At 41.4% G+C, this 18,497-nt stretch overlaps 2 protein-coding genes across 3 annotated transcripts; both read left to right on the forward strand.

The window, feature by feature from the left end:
• Positions 1-1,714: 1,714 nt before the first annotated feature.
• Positions 1,715-6,825, forward strand: LOC308373151 (myelin and lymphocyte protein-like; the record flags this gene model as incomplete). Its single annotated transcript, XM_080848567.1, has 4 exons — positions 1,715-1,789; positions 3,911-4,078; positions 5,573-5,710; positions 6,805-6,825. 4 exons carry the CDS (start codon positions 1,715-1,717, stop codon positions 6,823-6,825), a joined length of 402 nt encoding a protein of 133 aa, XP_080704693.1.
• Positions 6,826-7,148: 323 nt separating this feature from the next.
• On the forward strand, positions 7,149-15,407 carry fbxo28 (F-box protein 28; the record flags this gene model as incomplete). Of its 2 annotated transcripts, none has more annotated exons than XM_080848795.1 (5): positions 7,149-7,337; positions 8,616-8,725; positions 10,020-10,158; positions 10,891-11,086; positions 12,504-15,407. In XM_080848795.1, the coding sequence occupies 5 exons, from the start codon at positions 7,149-7,151 to the stop codon at positions 13,034-13,036; spliced, it is 1,167 nt and encodes a 388-aa protein (XP_080704921.1). In that variant the 3' UTR covers positions 13,037-15,407. The 2 variants fall into 2 exon arrangements, with proteins under 2 accessions (XP_080704921.1, XP_080704922.1); XM_080848796.1 differs by having other exon boundaries at positions 12,510-15,407.
• Between the last annotated feature and the right edge of the window lie 3,090 nt (positions 15,408-18,497).

Genomic DNA, 18,497 nt, shown 5'->3' on the forward strand with positions numbered 1-18,497 from the left:
CAGCGTAGTCAATAGCTAAACCAAACTCTTTCTCTTTTGGTTGTGTTTTGTCCGATTGTAGGTTGGTCCGTTAAACCTTGAAATATCTTTTTTGCACTACAATTTTTTTCTCTTTTTTCTACCCTTTTCTCGATTTCTCCAGTATTACATTTATTTATTCTCTAAATTGAACGGACATTGAGCACAAAGAATTTCATTACTGATAAATGCTGTTTATGATTTATGAGTATATTATAATAAACTTGTACTTGAACTTGAACTTAAACTTAAACACTGCCCTACCTTTCTGTGCACTTCTCAAGTGGTTGCCTCTGGTGACTAGATCACACACACACTTACAGGAATGCACTACCACACACACACTACTCATCATAAAACCACTCCTTCTTTTTACACAATAGGGCACCCCCTGTTTTTTAATAATGCCTTATCTTATCTTAATAATAATATAATAATAATCTGTTCATAACAACACTACCTAAGCACTTTACCTAAAGCTGACAAAGTCCACTTATAGAATCATATGGCAGTTTATAATATTATATCTCTGTATAGCAGCCTTGCTCATAAGCTAATAACCATTAATGAATATGCATAAAATACCATAAAGGTGGTTATGGGGTGCTGTAAAGACCTACCTACATAGTTATAAAGTGTATTACAATGACTTATGGCTAAGGCTTATAGTTCATATCTGTTCATAACAACATTACTTTTGTCACTTTACTTAAAGCTGGCAAAGTCCACTTATACAATTGTATATCAGTTTATAATATTCTATGTCTGTCACCATACTAATGATAATTTATGAATATGCATTATATATCACAAAGGTGGTTATGATGTGCCGTGAAGACCTACGTACATAGTTATAACGAGTGCTACAATGCTACTTTTTAAAAGGCAGTGATAATGCTCTTATAGGGACTCATATATACAGGATTCATAGGATTCATGATGACACACACAAACTAAGGATCACATATTTATAATGCATCATTCTATCTTAGATTATAACCATTTTTAATGAACTGACAAAACGTATCAGAAAAGGTGGTTATGAGTCATTGTGGATATGTTATACATAGTTATAAAGAGTGCTACAATGACTCACAGTATAGCTACTATTTAACGTCATCATTAATGTCCTTATAGGACCTTATAAAGGCAGGCTTCATAGAAAGTGTTACCCGACAGATAGACTGACGATCACATATTTATAATGCATTATTCCGTCTTAAATTATAACCATTTATAATGAACTGATATAATAGTAGTTATGAGTCATTGTGAAGACATTATACGTAGTTATAATGATTGCTAAAATGACTTATAGCTACTTTATAAGTCAATATTAAGGCTCTTATAATGCCCTTATAGGACCTTATAAAGCTAGGCTTCATAGAAAGTGTTACCAACGTGTCTGATGGGTTGTGATGTTGAGATTCAACTATAAAGTGGTGTAGATAATAGGAGGGAATGGGTGAGGTGTGGAATGGACTGCTTCTGTTCCTGTTGTGTCCAAGAATAATTGAACATGTTTCAAAACTGCAGTTAGACAATTACGGGCTCCAAGGTCATCCAGGGAATGAATGAATGAGTTATGACTGATAAAACACGCCTCCACCCCCTTTCTTTCTGTCACTTCTGATTAGAATGTGGTGGGCAACGCACAGTCACTTACACACGCTCTCACACAAACACACGTGCGGACATGGCCGATAACCACCTGCCCAGCGGATGCGCGGTGTTCACCACCATGCCTGACATCCTCTTCATCCCTGAGCTTGTAAGTACAGAATGCCTTTCTGACTGCCTCATCAGAATGTGATATAAAAGGCTGATAAATTAGATGATTAAATGCTTTCTCCGATGGCAGCTTGCAGGTTCAAAATGAGTTGCACTCACCACAGAGCAAGAGGGAATGTGAAGGGTGTTGTGTGTGTTTGTCTGTGAGTATGTATGTGTGCACTGCTGTTGTAAAAAAGTGTCTGTGGGTTGGGATGTTGAGCTAAAACTTTTAAGTGGAGTAGATAAGAGGAGGGAATGGATGAGTTGTGGAATGGTCTGCTTCTGTTCCTGTTGGGTCCCAGAATAATTGAACATGTTTCAAAACCACAGTTAGAGAAATAGAGACTATCTTACTTTTTATACTCTCTTGAGACTCCTTGCACAGAATACAAACAGAACAGGTGCGAGAGTGATGTATTTGAAATACTTCCTGGTAAGAGAGGCAGTATACCCTTTTAAAAAACAGTTCACATGAGCACATGAATACTTATTCATTTATATAACATTAGTACAGATTCATTTGATGAACAGCAATGTTTTTTAAGACCAGATACATTTTAAGTGTATAAATGTGTTTTGGGCAATCTCCTCTCTGGATGATTCTTTTTTGTGAGCTGACTCAAGTCGATTCCTGGCTCTTCAATGGTGCAATATTTAGGACAGGCAACTGCTTATGTTATGGCAAATATCCTTGAGAAAGTCCTTGAGTGATACATACTGTAGAGTATGTTAACCAAGTTAGTTAAGAAGTGTTTTCTAGATGTTTCCAGTCTGTGCATTTAAGTGATGCGCCTCACTGTTATTGCATGATCACAAGAAAAACTTGATTCTTCATTGTTTACTTTGATTTCCAGTTACAAACTCCCTTCTGAAAGCAATTTATCTATTATGGTTTTGACTGGCAGCAGTCCATCTCATGCTTTTGAGCGGGGAACTGAATCTCTCAAAAGTTCTGAAATTGCTAGCAACACGGAAGAAATGGAGGTGTGTCTGATTGTCTAAAGTCTGAAGTCTGATGACACACCTCTCACGTATGCTCCAATCCCCCAATTAAGGCTATATTATATATAATAATAATAATATAATAACATATTTTATGAATATATATATATATATATTGATATGAGCTGAAATATATAGTTTTGGACCCAACCATAACCATGTACAGATCAAGTGCACGTTCTTTTTTCATTTTGATCAATTCAATTTGTCCGTTCATAAGAACATTTATGTGAGTTTTAAGTGGTGTAGATAAGAGGAGGGAATGGATGAGTTGTGGAATGGTCTGCTTCTGTTCCTGTTGGGTCCCAGAATAATTGAACATGTTTCAATACCACAGTTAGAGAATGACAGACTCCAAGGTTATCAATGAGTGAATGAGTTATGGCCTATAAAACGCATCCACCCACTCTCTTGTTTCCACTTTTTTTTTTTTAACCTTTTATTTTCCAAAGTGCAAACATACATTTACAGACCCCAAATAACACGACAAAACCCAGATACGTGCGACAGACATTTAACATATACCAAAACATAAAGAAATATACAGGGACAAGGAGAGATTACGAGAGGGTTTGGGGAGGTGTGTGTGTGTGTGTGTGTGTGTGTGTGTGTGTGTGTGCGTGTGTGTGTGTGTGCGTGTGTGTGTGTGGCCAGCTGCTTTCCTCCGGCATCTCCGACCCCCAACGCGATAGAGGAAAGGGCCGACCCGGGGTGAACAGAAAGAGGGAGGCCCTGGACACGTGGCCCACCCCCACCCCCCCATCCCCCCCAGGCTGAGTTGGAGTCTTGCTTCCACTTTTGATTTGAACATGGGCATCACACACAATCACTGGCAGCATTCCATCTCATGTTTTTTCAGCGGGGAACTGAATCTCACAAAAGCTCTGAAAATGCTGGCAACACAGAAGAAATGGAAATGAATGAATGTCATGCTATGATAACACACCTGCAAATGAATTAAGTGAAAAATAACAGAGAACATCAGTAATATCAGTTCAATAACGCTGCATGTGTATTGCTTCCTCTAGACTAGAGAATGAGTGAATACATTTTGACTGACAAAATAAGCCTCCATCCCCTCTCTTTCTCTGAGTCTCTATGTCTCTCATCCCCCCAGATATTTGGCGGACTTGTATGGATCCTGGTGGCAGCCACAGAGTTTATCTTATTTGTGAACCCTCAAGCCTGGGTGATGTTTGTCTCTGTCTTCTGCTTCTTCTACACCACCGTCTGGCTCCTCATCTTTCTAACTGGATGCAACAAGGGTGGTTTTTGGCCAGGCATGGTGAGAACTTTATGCTTCAGAAACAGATTTACAGTAAAGTGCAGATATAAAATAGGGGATATTGATTGAATCCCAAAAGGACTGTATAACTGATTACTGAAATGATGAGTGACAATCGCCACAGGTCTGTCCGGTTAGAACAAGAATTGATGATGCCAAAGTTCCAAAGATAACTGGTTTTATTGCGCACACACACTCAAGCCTTGAATGGCAGGATGGACATGAAAGAATGATGACTGAATGATGACTACGATTATCCGTGTAAAAGGACTCGTATTCAACCATGAATCCGTGGACTGAATGAATGAACCATGAATATTATTGTAAGGGACTTATATCCTCGGCTGTTGACCCGTGGTTTCTATGAATGACATGAATCACAAGACGTACAGATATTAACAATTATATATACAACAACAATGGGGGCATTCAGAGAATGCAAACCTCCAACTTGTGACCTTGACCTTTGACCTTGACATCTGAAAATCTAATCAATTATTGCCATTATATTAACCAATCTCCCCACAAAGTTTGATGGAAATCGGTCCATGCGTTTCTGCGTAATCCTGCTGACAAACAAACATACAGGGGTGAAAACATAACCTCCTTGGCGGAGGTAACAAGAATGAGTATACTATACATGAATATTACGGCTATGATATAATAACAGATCTGTCCCTTTAACAGCCTTACAGTGACAGAGTGATGCATGATAAGTGAAAGATGACAAGACCGTGAATGAATAATACCAAATGGCTAACAGATAAGCTATGATATGAAAGAATGATCTGAACAGAATAAATGCCTAAACACACAAAAACACTCACATTCTTAAATGACGCACGGCAAGTGAATGTCTCTGATAGTGATTGTCCAACGAACTCTTTGATGCTAACTCCTCTCTCCAGCTCTGCTTGACCCACAAAATGGCCAGAGAAGGGTTGACCTTATATAGGCCAGAGAGGGGCTGAGAGGCATGTCCAGGCATGCCTCAGGAACCCAGCATGAGGTGGCCAACTGGCCAGTGAAACTCACCGTTTACGACCCCCACACAATGGGGTGCACCGCTGGATGCAGCTGGTGGAGGCAACCTTTGTAACAGCAGATATACATGTTCATCAGTATGTGTGCTCCATGGGTATCAAACCCATCACCTTGGTGTTATCAGCACCCTGTTCCACCAGTTGAGCGCCAGGTGCATAGAGCCAAAGGAGGAGAAACACACTTTTGAGTCACCAGTTTCTCAAACAGGCCTCACTAACTCAGGGTCTAAATACTAAGATGAGGTTCTAGCAGTAGAAAACAACATAAGATCCTTAAATTTTTAAGAGAACATCTTTAAGTGTTCCAAACTGAATCCTTTTGACTTGATAGTTTCTCCTATACGGACTCGTGGAAGAACACTTGGAATTCCTCCGTAGCAGTGACACTGATTACGTGCCATAGAATGACACAAAGGCACAAATAATGACTTTTCCCATCTCTCTTTCCTAGGATACGGCATATCATGCCACCGCTGCTCTGTTCTATCTGAGTGCAGCAGTGATCCAGGCCTATGTGACCATCGCGTTCCAAGACACTGCCGGAAATCCTCTCCTACTAAAATTGTACCGGCTGAACATTTCTGCTGTGGTAAGACCATGGCTTGTATCCTTCTGGCAGGGTTAAAGGGTATGCTCTTTATGTCCATTGTAGTGACAGTGCACATTTGAAGTTGAATGTTAGTTTGTTGACGTGTGTGTGTGTGTGTGTGTGTGTGTGTGTGTGTGTGTGTGTGGGTGTGTGTGTGTGTTTCAGGTCATGGCCTTTGTTGCCACGCTACTGTACGTCATTCACACAATTCTGTCAGCCCTGCGGTGGAAATCCTCCTGAAGGACAACAGACAGCCAGACAATACAAGACAGCTGCCTTGGACCAACAGTGGACAACAACAAATCCCAGTCACACACATCAATAACAATGCAGTCAACAACAACAACAACCAACATGGCAACAGAGAGAACCCCTGAAAAGCCTCAGATTAACAGTCAGTAGGACACCACTGGTGATCATTCTGATTGTGAATGTTCCCATATTATGGTTTACAAACCCTGACTCAAATCCTGCCATTCACATTAAGTTAATCTGTGGCTTAATCTATAATTGACATTAAGTTTATTATATGTGGCTTAATCTATAATTGTGACAGACGCTAACATGGGGTAGAAAATCACAAAATGTTAGAGGGTACAGGGGTTAGACTTTCCCTCTTGTTTTGCTATATATCTGTGTATGTCTATAAAAGAACTACAAAACTGAACAGAAATCAATCACTGGCAGCAGAGTCTATATAGATGTATGTGATTGTGAGTTTTCATGTTTACCTCCTTGAACAGTGTGTGGCCTTGACCATCATATGGTTAACCAGACTTACAGTACTGCCTGTAAAAGAAGATTATAGTTTCTGCCTATGAGAATGAGAACATAAACTCACAAACTAGCATTATTATTATTTGAAGTATGCCACAATCAGACAGTACAATACCTTTATACAGTAGGCAACCTGCGCTGTCCCACACAACCTCTGCTTTGATAACCAACGGGCAGTAGATTGGGTTCACAAATCAGTTCCAAAGAAATACATGAATGAATATAAACGTTTGTGGAGCCTAATCTGTGAGCTCACAGAAGCAATGGAGACGTTGGTGGAAGATTTAAACTAAAAAGTGCTCTAACCTCTTTAACAGATCAGTTACGTCAGTAGCTAGATTATCTAATCTATGTTTATTCTAGTGAAGACCAATAAGAAAATACCAAACTCCACTTTTTAAAGTAGCCTTTGACAATCTCAGTTACTTGTTTGGGTGAGTTTCGTCACTGAATACTCAACAACATATATAAATCACCGGCAAGCGGGTCATTAGTCTGATACAAATGTTTAGTCACTTTAAAATCGAACTTTATGTCGGACAGTCTATTTGACACACCAAACATGGTGAGGACACAAGAACACAGTCGCACGCGGTGAACTCACTTCCTCTGAACCTTTTCTTTATTTACGTCATTTCCATCATTTCCCAAGAAAACGAAGATGGCGGCTGTTGTAGAGAGAGTAGATGTAGGCGTAGGAGCTCCGGATTCTGATTCTGGTTCTCCTAGATTGTCCACTCCGCCACCAGATCAACCACATCAGAACAACCCACTGTTAGGACTTCCTATAGTGGCCATCGAGACGATTCTGAATTTCATGTCTTACGATGAAATAAGCTTGCTACGCCTGGTAAGATGGAACAAAAACAAACCGTGTTGCCAATGCGGGTGCTACTGCTGAAAGGGAGTGCTGTAAACTCAACCCAGTCTGTGTGCAAACTGGATGTCTATGAAGTGTAACTGTAACTATGCATTGGTTGGTTACGCCTGTATATTGCTTGCTGTGTGGTAGGAAGCTCGTATGATGTCGTGTTTGCTGGACCGTGAATTTGGATTCGATGTTTGTCCTTCGATTAATATGGCCCTCAGTAGAAGTTACCCTAGCCCCATGGTTAGCTGTCCACAACTACATCTAGATCCAGCTAAACAACTCGCTAATGGTGTACGCTAGTATGCAGTTGTCCATTACATTGTTTCTGATCGGTTTAAAAATGATTTGTCAAAACGCCTTAAAGTGACTGGTGTGGGTGTTATCTGCACCCCTGATGAAATTTCCCTGCAATCTTTTTTTGTCGGTTTTGCTGATCTAAAGAAGCTAGCTAGCTACTGTTGATAGATCTGCAGAACAGCGGCCCTCTTGGTAGCTTATTTTGGGATTGCTATCTTTAACCACAGTAAATGAGACCGTTTCTAACAGTGTTACTCATTGCGTAGGAGGCAATGTGAATTCAATTATTGCTGTTGGTGTAATCCTTGAGGGTGTCAGATATTCTAACGAAATAAAATGCAAGGCGCCTAAAACCACGTCAGTGTTCCGTTAGTAATGTTGATGTTTAGTGGTCACATCCCAACTTGTATACTTTAATCACCCGTCACCAGACTTTGATTATTTGTTGTTTGTAAACAGGCCACAGTCCCACCGTACAACAACAGATGTTTTAATTATATCTAACATCATGCGGTACTGCGTTGTCAAATGTTCAGTCCCGTGTACTGCCCTTGCATTTAACACGAGGGAGCTGCCGGGCTCATCTATGCTGTGATCCAGTGCCATATGTGTTGACTCTGGTTTGATCGGTGCTGCCATTGACTTGTTCTTGAGAGTTTTATTTCTGTTTAGTGTAATCCACTTTGTTTTGGTCTATTCTTTCCACTGTTTTATACCATTTTCATTCTATGTTGTGCAGGGTGCATATGGTTCTCACAGCTATCACTAGAAACACAGCTTTTCTTTCATCAGCATTTATTTGAAATCATAGGGATAATTGCTGATACAGTCAAATATTTTTGGTTGTATGTTATTTTAGTCATGCATGCATGTACTAAAGTGCTTCACTTCACACCGCTAGGAAAGTCCACTGACTGTGCACAATGTGTAACCATGGTTACTTCCTTCACCCCTCTGCAGGTGTGTAAGCGCATGGACGTCATAAACCAGCGCATGCTGAACCAGGGCTTCATCAAGGTGGAACGCTACCACAGCCTGTGCCAGAAACAGGTCAAGGCTCAGTTGCCAAGGTCAGTGCCCGACCAACACCAGCAAAAGCCTAACAGCTTGTTGAAAGCATACTGCCCAATTTAGTTGATCTTGCACTAATTAATAATGCAAAGCTTCTTGCATACCTTGCTTGTAAGAAAAAAAAATTGTGATTTAAAGTGTGTAAGTGTGAGGGTTTTTTTAAGGGCAGGGAAATAGTAGAGTTGTTTTTTTTTTACTAAGGATACCATGCAAGTTTATCATGTCTGTCCTGATGACTGGATTCAGTAGATATTCAGTGTATTGTCTCTTTGGGTGGTTGAAAATCTTACCCTGCCGCAAGCTAATGAGATTAAATCATTCCATGTGCTTGCATAGTCATTACAAACTAACAGGTGCATTGTTCAGTTTATCTCGGTGACTGTGGCGCCATGTGAAGACAACCATTGATCATTGTCTGCGGATAGAATCAGAGTAATCCAATCTACAGCGGGTTGTACCCTCCCCTGCTGTATCTGCAAACAAGCCTGCTGCATCGTGGGTAATTAAAGGAGGGCGGACATGTAGAACGGATAGCTGGGTTGACACTTTAGAAACGTGCGGCCTAGGAAAAAAATACTACTCAGGATAAATATTTGAAGGGGGCTGGAGGCTTTCAAGTAATTGAATAAGCATGAAGAACCCCGTAACATCAGCAGACTCGCATCGAGTTCCCTGTTCATTTCATTATTATCATTATCATTGTTTATTCAGGGAGAATTGACTGAGCACAGGGCTCTTTTGCAGTAAAGCCCTGACTGAGGCTACAGAATACAGAAGAACAATAAATAAACAAAACAAAACAGACAAAATAAATAAACAAAACACATTAAAAAAACTTGGAAATGAAGTGTAAAATATATATGTATAACATAAAGTAAAAATAAATAAATCAGAGAATCATTTAAAACAACAGCATTGAGGCACATCCTTAGCATCTAAAAGTCTAATTGCTAATTGCTGAGCTGTCAGCTCACACTCCAGAGAGGAGGGCACTAACCTTTAAATGCAACAGGTTTGGACACATCAGATTGGAGTCTTGCAAATACCAGTGTGTTGTTCTATGTCAAAGGAAAGAGGCTGATGGACCAGATTAAGTGAACATAATTGTAATGACTGTGCCTGATTGGTCCTCCAGTTAATTGATCAAACCTGTTTCAGAGTAATGGCTATTTGTGTGCCAGATACGACCTTTTAAAAGATTAAGAAGAGTTATTTTTTTTATTTTTATTTTGTACAGTGTGTTACTCCATGTTTGTGTACTGACGGTGTGCATGTATTTTGTGTCCCCGACAGGAGGGAATCAGAGCGAAGGAACCATTCACTTGCACGTCATGCTGACATCCTTGCTGCCGTGGAAACCCGTCTCTCCCTGCTCAACATGACCTTCATGAAATACGTTGATTCAACCCTGTGCTGCTTCATTCCCGGAAAGGTGCCGTCTCATCACAGATTCAAATTAGAATGCATTTTAGAATTCAGACCTTCAGGCTGTTGATCATTATTGATGCTTTTCTTATTGTTACATAGTGTAGAGTTGATTGTATCAGGGAATATTAGAATTACAATTTGATTTTGCACGAAACCACATACACTTGGTCTAAAAAGAATGAATCAATCACTAGTGACAGGAGCAGTTCAACTATCGCATAATAAGACATTGCTATTCTGCCATGATTAATGAAATGAGTTGTTCATTAGCGGGTGAAATGATCAGTGACCGTGATTAGCCACTGTGCACCATCTGTCGATAACAGTAAATATTGATATGCCACTAGAGGGCAGTCTTGTTCCTAACAAGACAGACTGTCCTTGTTGAAATTACAATGACTTTCAGCTCTTTTAGTGTTGCAATAATTCTAATGAAAACATCCTCAAATCTTTTGTCTTTTAATGAGATGCACAATCCAATTCAGATGTACTGCAACTGGGGGTCGGACAAAAAATTGATATGGTGACCATTCTGGTTTTCCAGAGAGTTTTCCATACAACTGTAGATGAATGTCTCGCACTGTACATACATGATGGTATGATGGTCTGTGATTTCCAACCCTAACTACAACCATCATCAGTCAGACTCTTTAGCCAAGCAAAGCACAGTGAAGAATCTGATATTCTGAGTCCCATCAGGTATTGAGCTTATGCGCCCTGTGTGATTGTCTGGCAGGTGATTGATGAGATCTACCGCGTGCTGCGCTATGTGAACTCCACACGGGCCCCACAGCGTGCTCACGAGGTCCTGCAGGAGCTGAGGGACATCTCTTCCATGGCCATGGAGTACTTCGACGAGAAGATCGTCCCCATTCTGAAGAAGAAGCTTCCGGGAGCGGACCTCTCGGGCCGTCTCATAGGCTCTGCCCCTGGTAGGCATGATTGTTAAAGTATTGCTGGATTTGAAATAGAAAAATTACTATTTGTGAATGGATGTATGCATCTGATGGGAAAAAAAACAACAATTTGAAACAAATAAATAAACTTTATTACAGGCTCAAGGCCCACATGGAAGATGTACAATACATAAAATCAATACATTACATATAAATATACATACATACAATCATAAATACTAGAGATGCACCGATATGGAATTTTAGGGCCGATACCGATAACCGATAATTATTGGTTTATTGTGGCCGATACCGATACGATAACCGATATTTTTTTGTATTTAAAAATAAAGGGTACAAAAGGTTTTAGATGTGCCTTTTTATTTTCTCAAATGTTAGGGCACAAGAAATTTCATCAAAAGCAACACACTTGATGGCTAGAGCCCTCAACAGGATGCACTACAACGCTTAACATGTAGTACTTTATATTCACTATAATATCACGTTTAGTGTAGCCAGGCAACGGACCTATGAGTATAACAGGCTACCCGGGAAAACATATTTGGAGGGAAATTAGACGTTAAAAATATCGGCTTAAATTATCGGCCAAAATTATGATATCGGTATAATAATAATATTTTATTTTTTCCACTTATCGGCCACTAATATATCGGCCGCCGATATATCGTGCATCTCTAATAAATACATATAAATACACAAGGAAAGAAGGGCTAAAAAAGGCACTTATGCCAGTGTTCCCAAATCTTAGATGTGTACTTGACAGAGCTGCGGCCAGGGTCTGTCATCAGATCAATTATAACATTTGAAGAGCGGTCCAGCCGACACATAAACTTAAAAGTAAGGTTCCTCAGCAAGGCCATGAAGGTGGTTAGACCTGCATTACAGAACAGCTGACTGGCTCTAGTACTCCTGGGTTTCTTCAGGAGTATCCTAAGACAGTCATTATAGGCTACTTTTAATTTACGCAAGCTCTCCTTCTTGTAATTCACCCAGAGTGGAGCTGTATAGACAGGGGTGCAGTAGGCTCTAAACAAATTCATTTTTACATCATATGTACAGTGGTGGAATTTTCTAACCAACATGTTAGCTTGGAATAAGACAAAATTGCTGAACTTAAATGAAAATAACACTGTTATTGTCTGCAAGTCTGTCTTGTCGGTGTTTTATGCAATGTTTTTGCATGCCTTTTAGGTAGTTGCGTGCTAGTTTTGAAACAGAAGTACTTATTGCTCCTTTAAATCGGGCAGATTTATTAGCTGACCGATTTATAAGTCAACTACTATGTATTTGTTTTTGAGTTTGAGTTTAATAATAGAATCAATACTTATAGTTGAATTGACAGTCTCAACCTGAGTGTGGTCTTAAAATACACAATTTGTAGTGATTCTAGTCTGTAAGTTGAATCCTCCTCACATGGCTTGTTTTTCCCTAGTGGCAGGCCCGTCCACCTCCCTGACCACCATGTCTTTGCTGGCGAAGAACACCCCGTCGCGCTCGGAGATGACCAAGGTCCAGCAGCAGGTGAAGGTGAACGGCGCGTCCATGACGGCGCTGCGGCGCGAGATGCAGGAGGTGCGCGTCAAGCAGCTGGAGCAGCAGAAGCAGCTGCAGGACCAGGAGCAGAAGCTGCTGGAGCAGTCGCAGGTCATCGGCGAGCAGAACGCGCGGCTGGCCGAGCTCGAGCACAAGCTGCGCGAACTGATGGACCGTGCCGTGGGCGGCGGCGGCTCGGCTGCGACTTCCGCAGCAACAATGGCGCGGGCCTCCGCCTCTTCGTCGTCATCCTCCTCCTCCCCGACAGCTGTGGCTAGTACATCGGCTGCGGCGGCGGTGGCGGCTGCAGCAGCTGCATCAGGGGGCGCAGTTTCAGACGCCGCGGAGGAGGATGGGCTCCCGTCTCTCAAGCGATCCAGGAAGAGCCTGGATTTCCCGCGTCAGTCCAAGCGCCTGCGTTGCAAGAAGTAGATGGACATTACGGTGTCTTTGTTGTTTTTGTTTTATTGGTTCAATTATGATCTTTTTGGTAGTTTTGTTTTTTTATTTTTCCCCTGTCAGTACATTGCATCCACGTGTGTCTGTAGAGGTCATATGGATGTGAATTCGGAGAGCGAGAGTGAGAACTGACAGTGTCCAGGTTGTCTCAGTCCATTTTGCATGTTAAGTCTACTGCTCTGTTGTTCCATCACACATACGTAGTAGCACATACAGACATCAACCCATCGACTCTTCTCTTTTTCTTTTTTTTTTATATGTCATTTTTTTTTTTCATGTTTTTGTTTCTGGAGAGGAGGGGGGAGCATGAATGAATCACCACACAGAAGACGAAAAAAAAAAAAATCTCAGTGCCATGTATAGAAAGAGTAAGCCCTGAAGCCGATCTAGAACGCAGGATTAGAAATAAGGCCCCCGCTGGTGTTCAAAGAACTGCCTGCTTGTCGGCCATTGCTGTACGTAACCTCTGTTTAAGTGAGGCACATGAATAGGTGGCCCTCTCAATTGTGGTGAAGTTGTGTAAATGGTTATGTGCCTTTTGTGGGCACTGATATGTAGCGTTGACCACAGACTGCGTGGCCATGTCTGTGTGCATGTGTATATAGGTATTTAAACCTTATGAATCAAATCACCAATCCGATTAGGAGAACACTCTGATGCCTGGTGTCCAGGGTGATTTAGTGTTTTTTTTTCTCCTTCTTCGAATCAGAAATGGACTAAGTTGTTCATCCAGTGGAGCTTTGTCTCAATAAAGCCAACTTTGTAGTCGAGAGCTTCTGAAGATATAGGCCCATCTGTCATAGCATGGAGGGTGGGTTTTGAATTGACTTCACCCCTGTTATCTTGTTTCAGTTAAAGCATCAACTACTGACCCTGGACCACATGGTGGAGTGTGTCACTGTTTGCCTGTTTCCATGGTGGTCAACGAATATAATGAACCCAGCCCTGTATTGGTGCAATATAAACGGCTGATTTAATTTTTCTTTTCTTTCGTTTAGTGTAATCTCTTTGTGCTTTGACAACTTTGGACAAGTTCACACTCATGTTGCGAAGGTTTCTTATTTTGTTCTGGAGAAATTGCTCTTGTACTGTCTAGAAGAATATGTCGTCGTCTTCGTCGTACACCGTCTTTGCATTTGGGGGTTCTTCCAGAGCTCTGGCTGCTGTATCTGCAGCTCCAATGTTATTGCAGATGTTTAGCCTCATACACTGAGAAATGTGGTCATCTGTAATATTCCCCACTCACATTCAAAGCTTCAAAACCGGTCACCAGAGTAATATCCAGGATTCGACTGGCAGTTCAAAATGATCTAGAACAATCAATGTCAGTTTTAGCACCTTTTTGGAAGCACCTCTATATATTTTATTGTTTAACCAAAGTTCAGTCAAGTGAATGCCTCTAAGTCTTGAAGCAACACAGTGCTGATATGGCATTTGTCAAATTATTCTCCTTTGTAAATTGAAGATGGGGTGTTTTATATGGAGTCTGTGAGCTGTTTTCACGTAGTCCATCCCCAATGAAAAGAAATTGGCCACATATGATGTTTTGTGTAATGCCATCACCAACTCATCAAATCCCAAAAACTGACTTGTGTCTCGGTCTTTTGATATGCTATCTGTGCATAAATACATTGTCAAGGAAACAGTCACTTTGGAAGAGCTTATAAAATTAGCATATGACTGCTATGCCCCTCTTAATCAGCGGTCAATGATGGGCTTGAGAAGTAGGAGACAGACTGTGATCAGGTTCCTTTTGTTTTTCTCTTTAGGTAAATGGTCTGAGGTGGGGGGGGGGGAGGGGGGATCTTCTTTAATGTAAGGGTTTTGTTGCTAAATGACCTGGACACATATTGCCTTGATCAGTTGTTTTGTGATCCCATCCTCTGGATAAGAGCATTTGTTTGGGGTGACCAAACACCCACAGGGCAGCAGTCTCCAGACAGCCTGCGCTGTTGTCTCTTTATCCCTTGGAAGTGGGAGGTGCTGAAACAGACAGGAATATTAATAAACTCCCCCTTCCAATGGCATTAGGCGGTCCTTGGCACTGGTTCCCTTTGCTGATGTATTCTGGGAAATGCAGTATACCACTGAAAAGGTCGGACTAAACTCAAAAAGAGAGCGTGAAGCAACTGAAGGGATGTGCGCAAACATACATTTAAACGTGTGGCTTAATGCGAGACTGTGTCTCAGTTTAGAAGACTGTACTGTAAACTTTATGTATTTCAAATTTAGATTGTGGAATTATTTCATGTATGTAAAAGGAATAAAACCTAATCTTGTAATCAAGCCTGGTCTGGGCTTAAACACATGGTTTGTTGCACACATTACTGTTACAAATGTACAAATGAAACCTATTAAACAAAATTAACGTATCAACATATAAGTGTCCCGTGTATTAATTAGTGTAGTTCTTGTGTCATTTTATGCTTTCGTTTTGAGTGACTTAGACGTATGAGGTTGAAATTACCTATTCAGACTGATTATAAAACAATTACAACTTCTTTGGATGCCAGTCCTTGCAGCATTATACAGATTCCTGGAAGTATCAATACTTTAGCTACTTGCATACTTTATTTTGCTTTGTCACTTTGGTTTGTTTACAGATATTTTTTTTACAGCCCACACTTCTCTAAACTTAAACCTATTCCTTGCATTCTATCTTCATTTGTGTGAATGCTAGTAGCATGTAAATACTTCTGGGCTTGTTAAATAGAGAGAGAAATGAGCAGGAGGGGTAAAAGACATCTTTTGCCAGGGGTCTGTGTATGATGACAGTATTTGGTAGGACTGCACTGCAATTTGTTGACTTCCATTAATGACACTTCTAGGTGACCCTTCTACAATTAACTATAGGTCTACGTGATTCAACCTATCACTGCATCTGTCTGAAGTCCCCACCTGCTTCAAGCAGGCCACCATCATCCCCATAACAAAGAAAACATCAGTAACCTGCTTGAATGACTACCGCCCTGTAGCACTGACCTCCACCATCATGAAGTGCTTCGAGCGGCTGGTCAGAACCCACATCTGCTCTACCCTTCCCAACACCCTGGACCCCTTTCAGTTTGCATACCGTCCAAACCGATCAACAGACGATGCCATTGCCCTAGCTACACACACCACCCTCTCCCACCTGGAAAAGAGCAACACATATGTGAGGATGCTGTTTGTGGACTACAGCTCAGCATTCAACACCATTGTGCCTGCCAAGCTCGTCCCAAAGCTCAGGGGCCTGGGTCTTAAAACACCCCTGTGCAACTGGATCCTGGACTTCCTGACGAGCAGACCCCAGGTGGTGAGAATGGGCAACCACACCTCCTCCTCACTGACCCTGAGTACCGGGGCCCCCCAGGGCTGCGTACTCAGTCCCCTCCTGTACTCCCTGTACACGCATGACTGTGTGGCAACACACAGTTCCAACATCATCCTGAAGTTTGCAGACGACACTACCATCCTGGGTCTCATCTCTAACAACGATGAGACTGCCTATAGAGATGAGGTAAGGGTCTTGGCAGAATGGTGCCAAGACAACAACCTGTCTCTGAACGTCTGCAAAACCAAGGAGATGATCGTGGATTTCAGGAAGCTGCAGAGGGGGGGTCAGGACCCCATACACATCGAGGGAGCTGAAGTGGACAGAGTCTCCAACTTCAAATTCCTCGGTGTGTACATCAAGGATGACCTAACCTGGTCCATGCAGGCAGGCTCAGCAGTCAAAACCGCACAGAAGCGGCTATACTTCTTGAGGAGACTCAAGAAGTTTGGCATGTCTTCAAAAACATTAACAAACTTTTACAGATGCACCATTGAGAGCATCCTCTCAGGCTGCATCACTGCCTGGTATGGTAGCTGCTCCGCTGCCGACCGCAAGGCCCTGCAGAGGGTGGTGAAGACGGCGGAGCGTATCACCGGCAGCCATCTCCCCTCCGTGCAAGGCATCTACAACAGTAGATGCCTGAGGAAAGCAAAAAAGATTTTGAAGGACAACAGCCACCCAGGCTATGGACTGTTCTCATTGCTGCCGTCTGGTAGACGCTACCGGAGCATCCGAACACGGACTACCAGACTCACAAATAGCTTTTTCCCCCTGGCTGTAAGGCTTCTGAATCAGAAACACTGAACCACTGAACAGTTGCCACCTCCACCTACTCCCTGCTCCCCCACTCATACAATTCACTTCATAGATATATTTGCACAATTTTTAAAAACTTTTAACTTATTCTTAACATTTCTTTTTAACTTATTCTCAATTCACACTTAAACTGCTGCTAGCCCTTCTACTGTACTATAACTGTTGAATGTTAATGTTATATGTTATATTGTTATAATATATGTTGTTCTTTAAATTGTTGTATCTTAATGTTACATTTTATATGTTTTATTGTCATAGTGTTTATAGAGTTTAATGTTATTTTGTTGGTATATGTTATATGTATGACGTCTACTGCGTAGATGAATGATGCTGCCAAGTCATAAGAATTTTGCTGTGCTGAAGCAATTTGGTACATGCAATAATAAACACACTTTGACTTTGACTTTTGACTTTGATTATCTTTCCATGAGGTGTATTGGGTTTTACAATATTCTTGTAAGCAGCTGCACTGTTTTGGCTGTTATGCAATTTTGTTGTGAGTTTACATAGTAAGAAATGTTTCCAGTACAATTCTAGGCAGTGTGGATGTTGAGGGAAAACAAGTCTTAGCCTTGCACTTTCAGTGCATCGAGATAAGTGGTGCTACCTTAAAGTAACACTGCAACAATTTTACACTTTTTAGGTATGGTTTAATAGGCAACTGGTTTTGGTACCATCCTCAAATTCATTTTGGTAGCATATGGTCATGTGAAGGACAGATAAACACCTGTGTCTTCCCCACATGCCATCCAGGATATGCCCTATGTACTGGGCTGGAACACCCTGCAAAAATGTAAGAAAAGCTTTCAGACGCAGGACATTGCAAGCTCTACTGCCAAAAGACACCAGTTAGTTTGTTGCCATGCTTCTTTCAGTGGCAGCTGGGCTGTTGGTGGTGTTTGCAAGATTTTGCATGCCTTTTAGGTAGTTAGGTTATTAGTTTTAGAACAGGACTCTGTATTGCTGCTTTTAGTTTAAAAAAAAAAAATCCCCTGATGTGAGGCAGCCTATTATGGAGGGTCAGTAATATTTCTTACTCGAATTTAGCATAACATTATTCTTTCCTTGTAAGCAAGATCAGAGCCAGTTTACAATAGATCTTCAGACAGTCTCCCATGTGTCAGTACCAGTTATAGGTCAGTAGTAGTCAGGAATACCAACTCCCCACGGCATCCATCATCCCACTGCCTGCATGGTCTAATTGCCTTTAGGGACCAGAGGTGGGAGCAATTAATGAAATGTTTGCTTACAAGGAATTTGGCTGAGCCATACAAACAGTGCAGGTTTAATGAGCTATTAGGG

This window comes from Sprattus sprattus, assembly GCF_963457725.1.
Source record: "Sprattus sprattus genome assembly, chromosome: 12".
Lineage (NCBI taxonomy): Eukaryota > Metazoa > Chordata > Actinopteri > Clupeiformes > Clupeidae > Sprattus > Sprattus sprattus.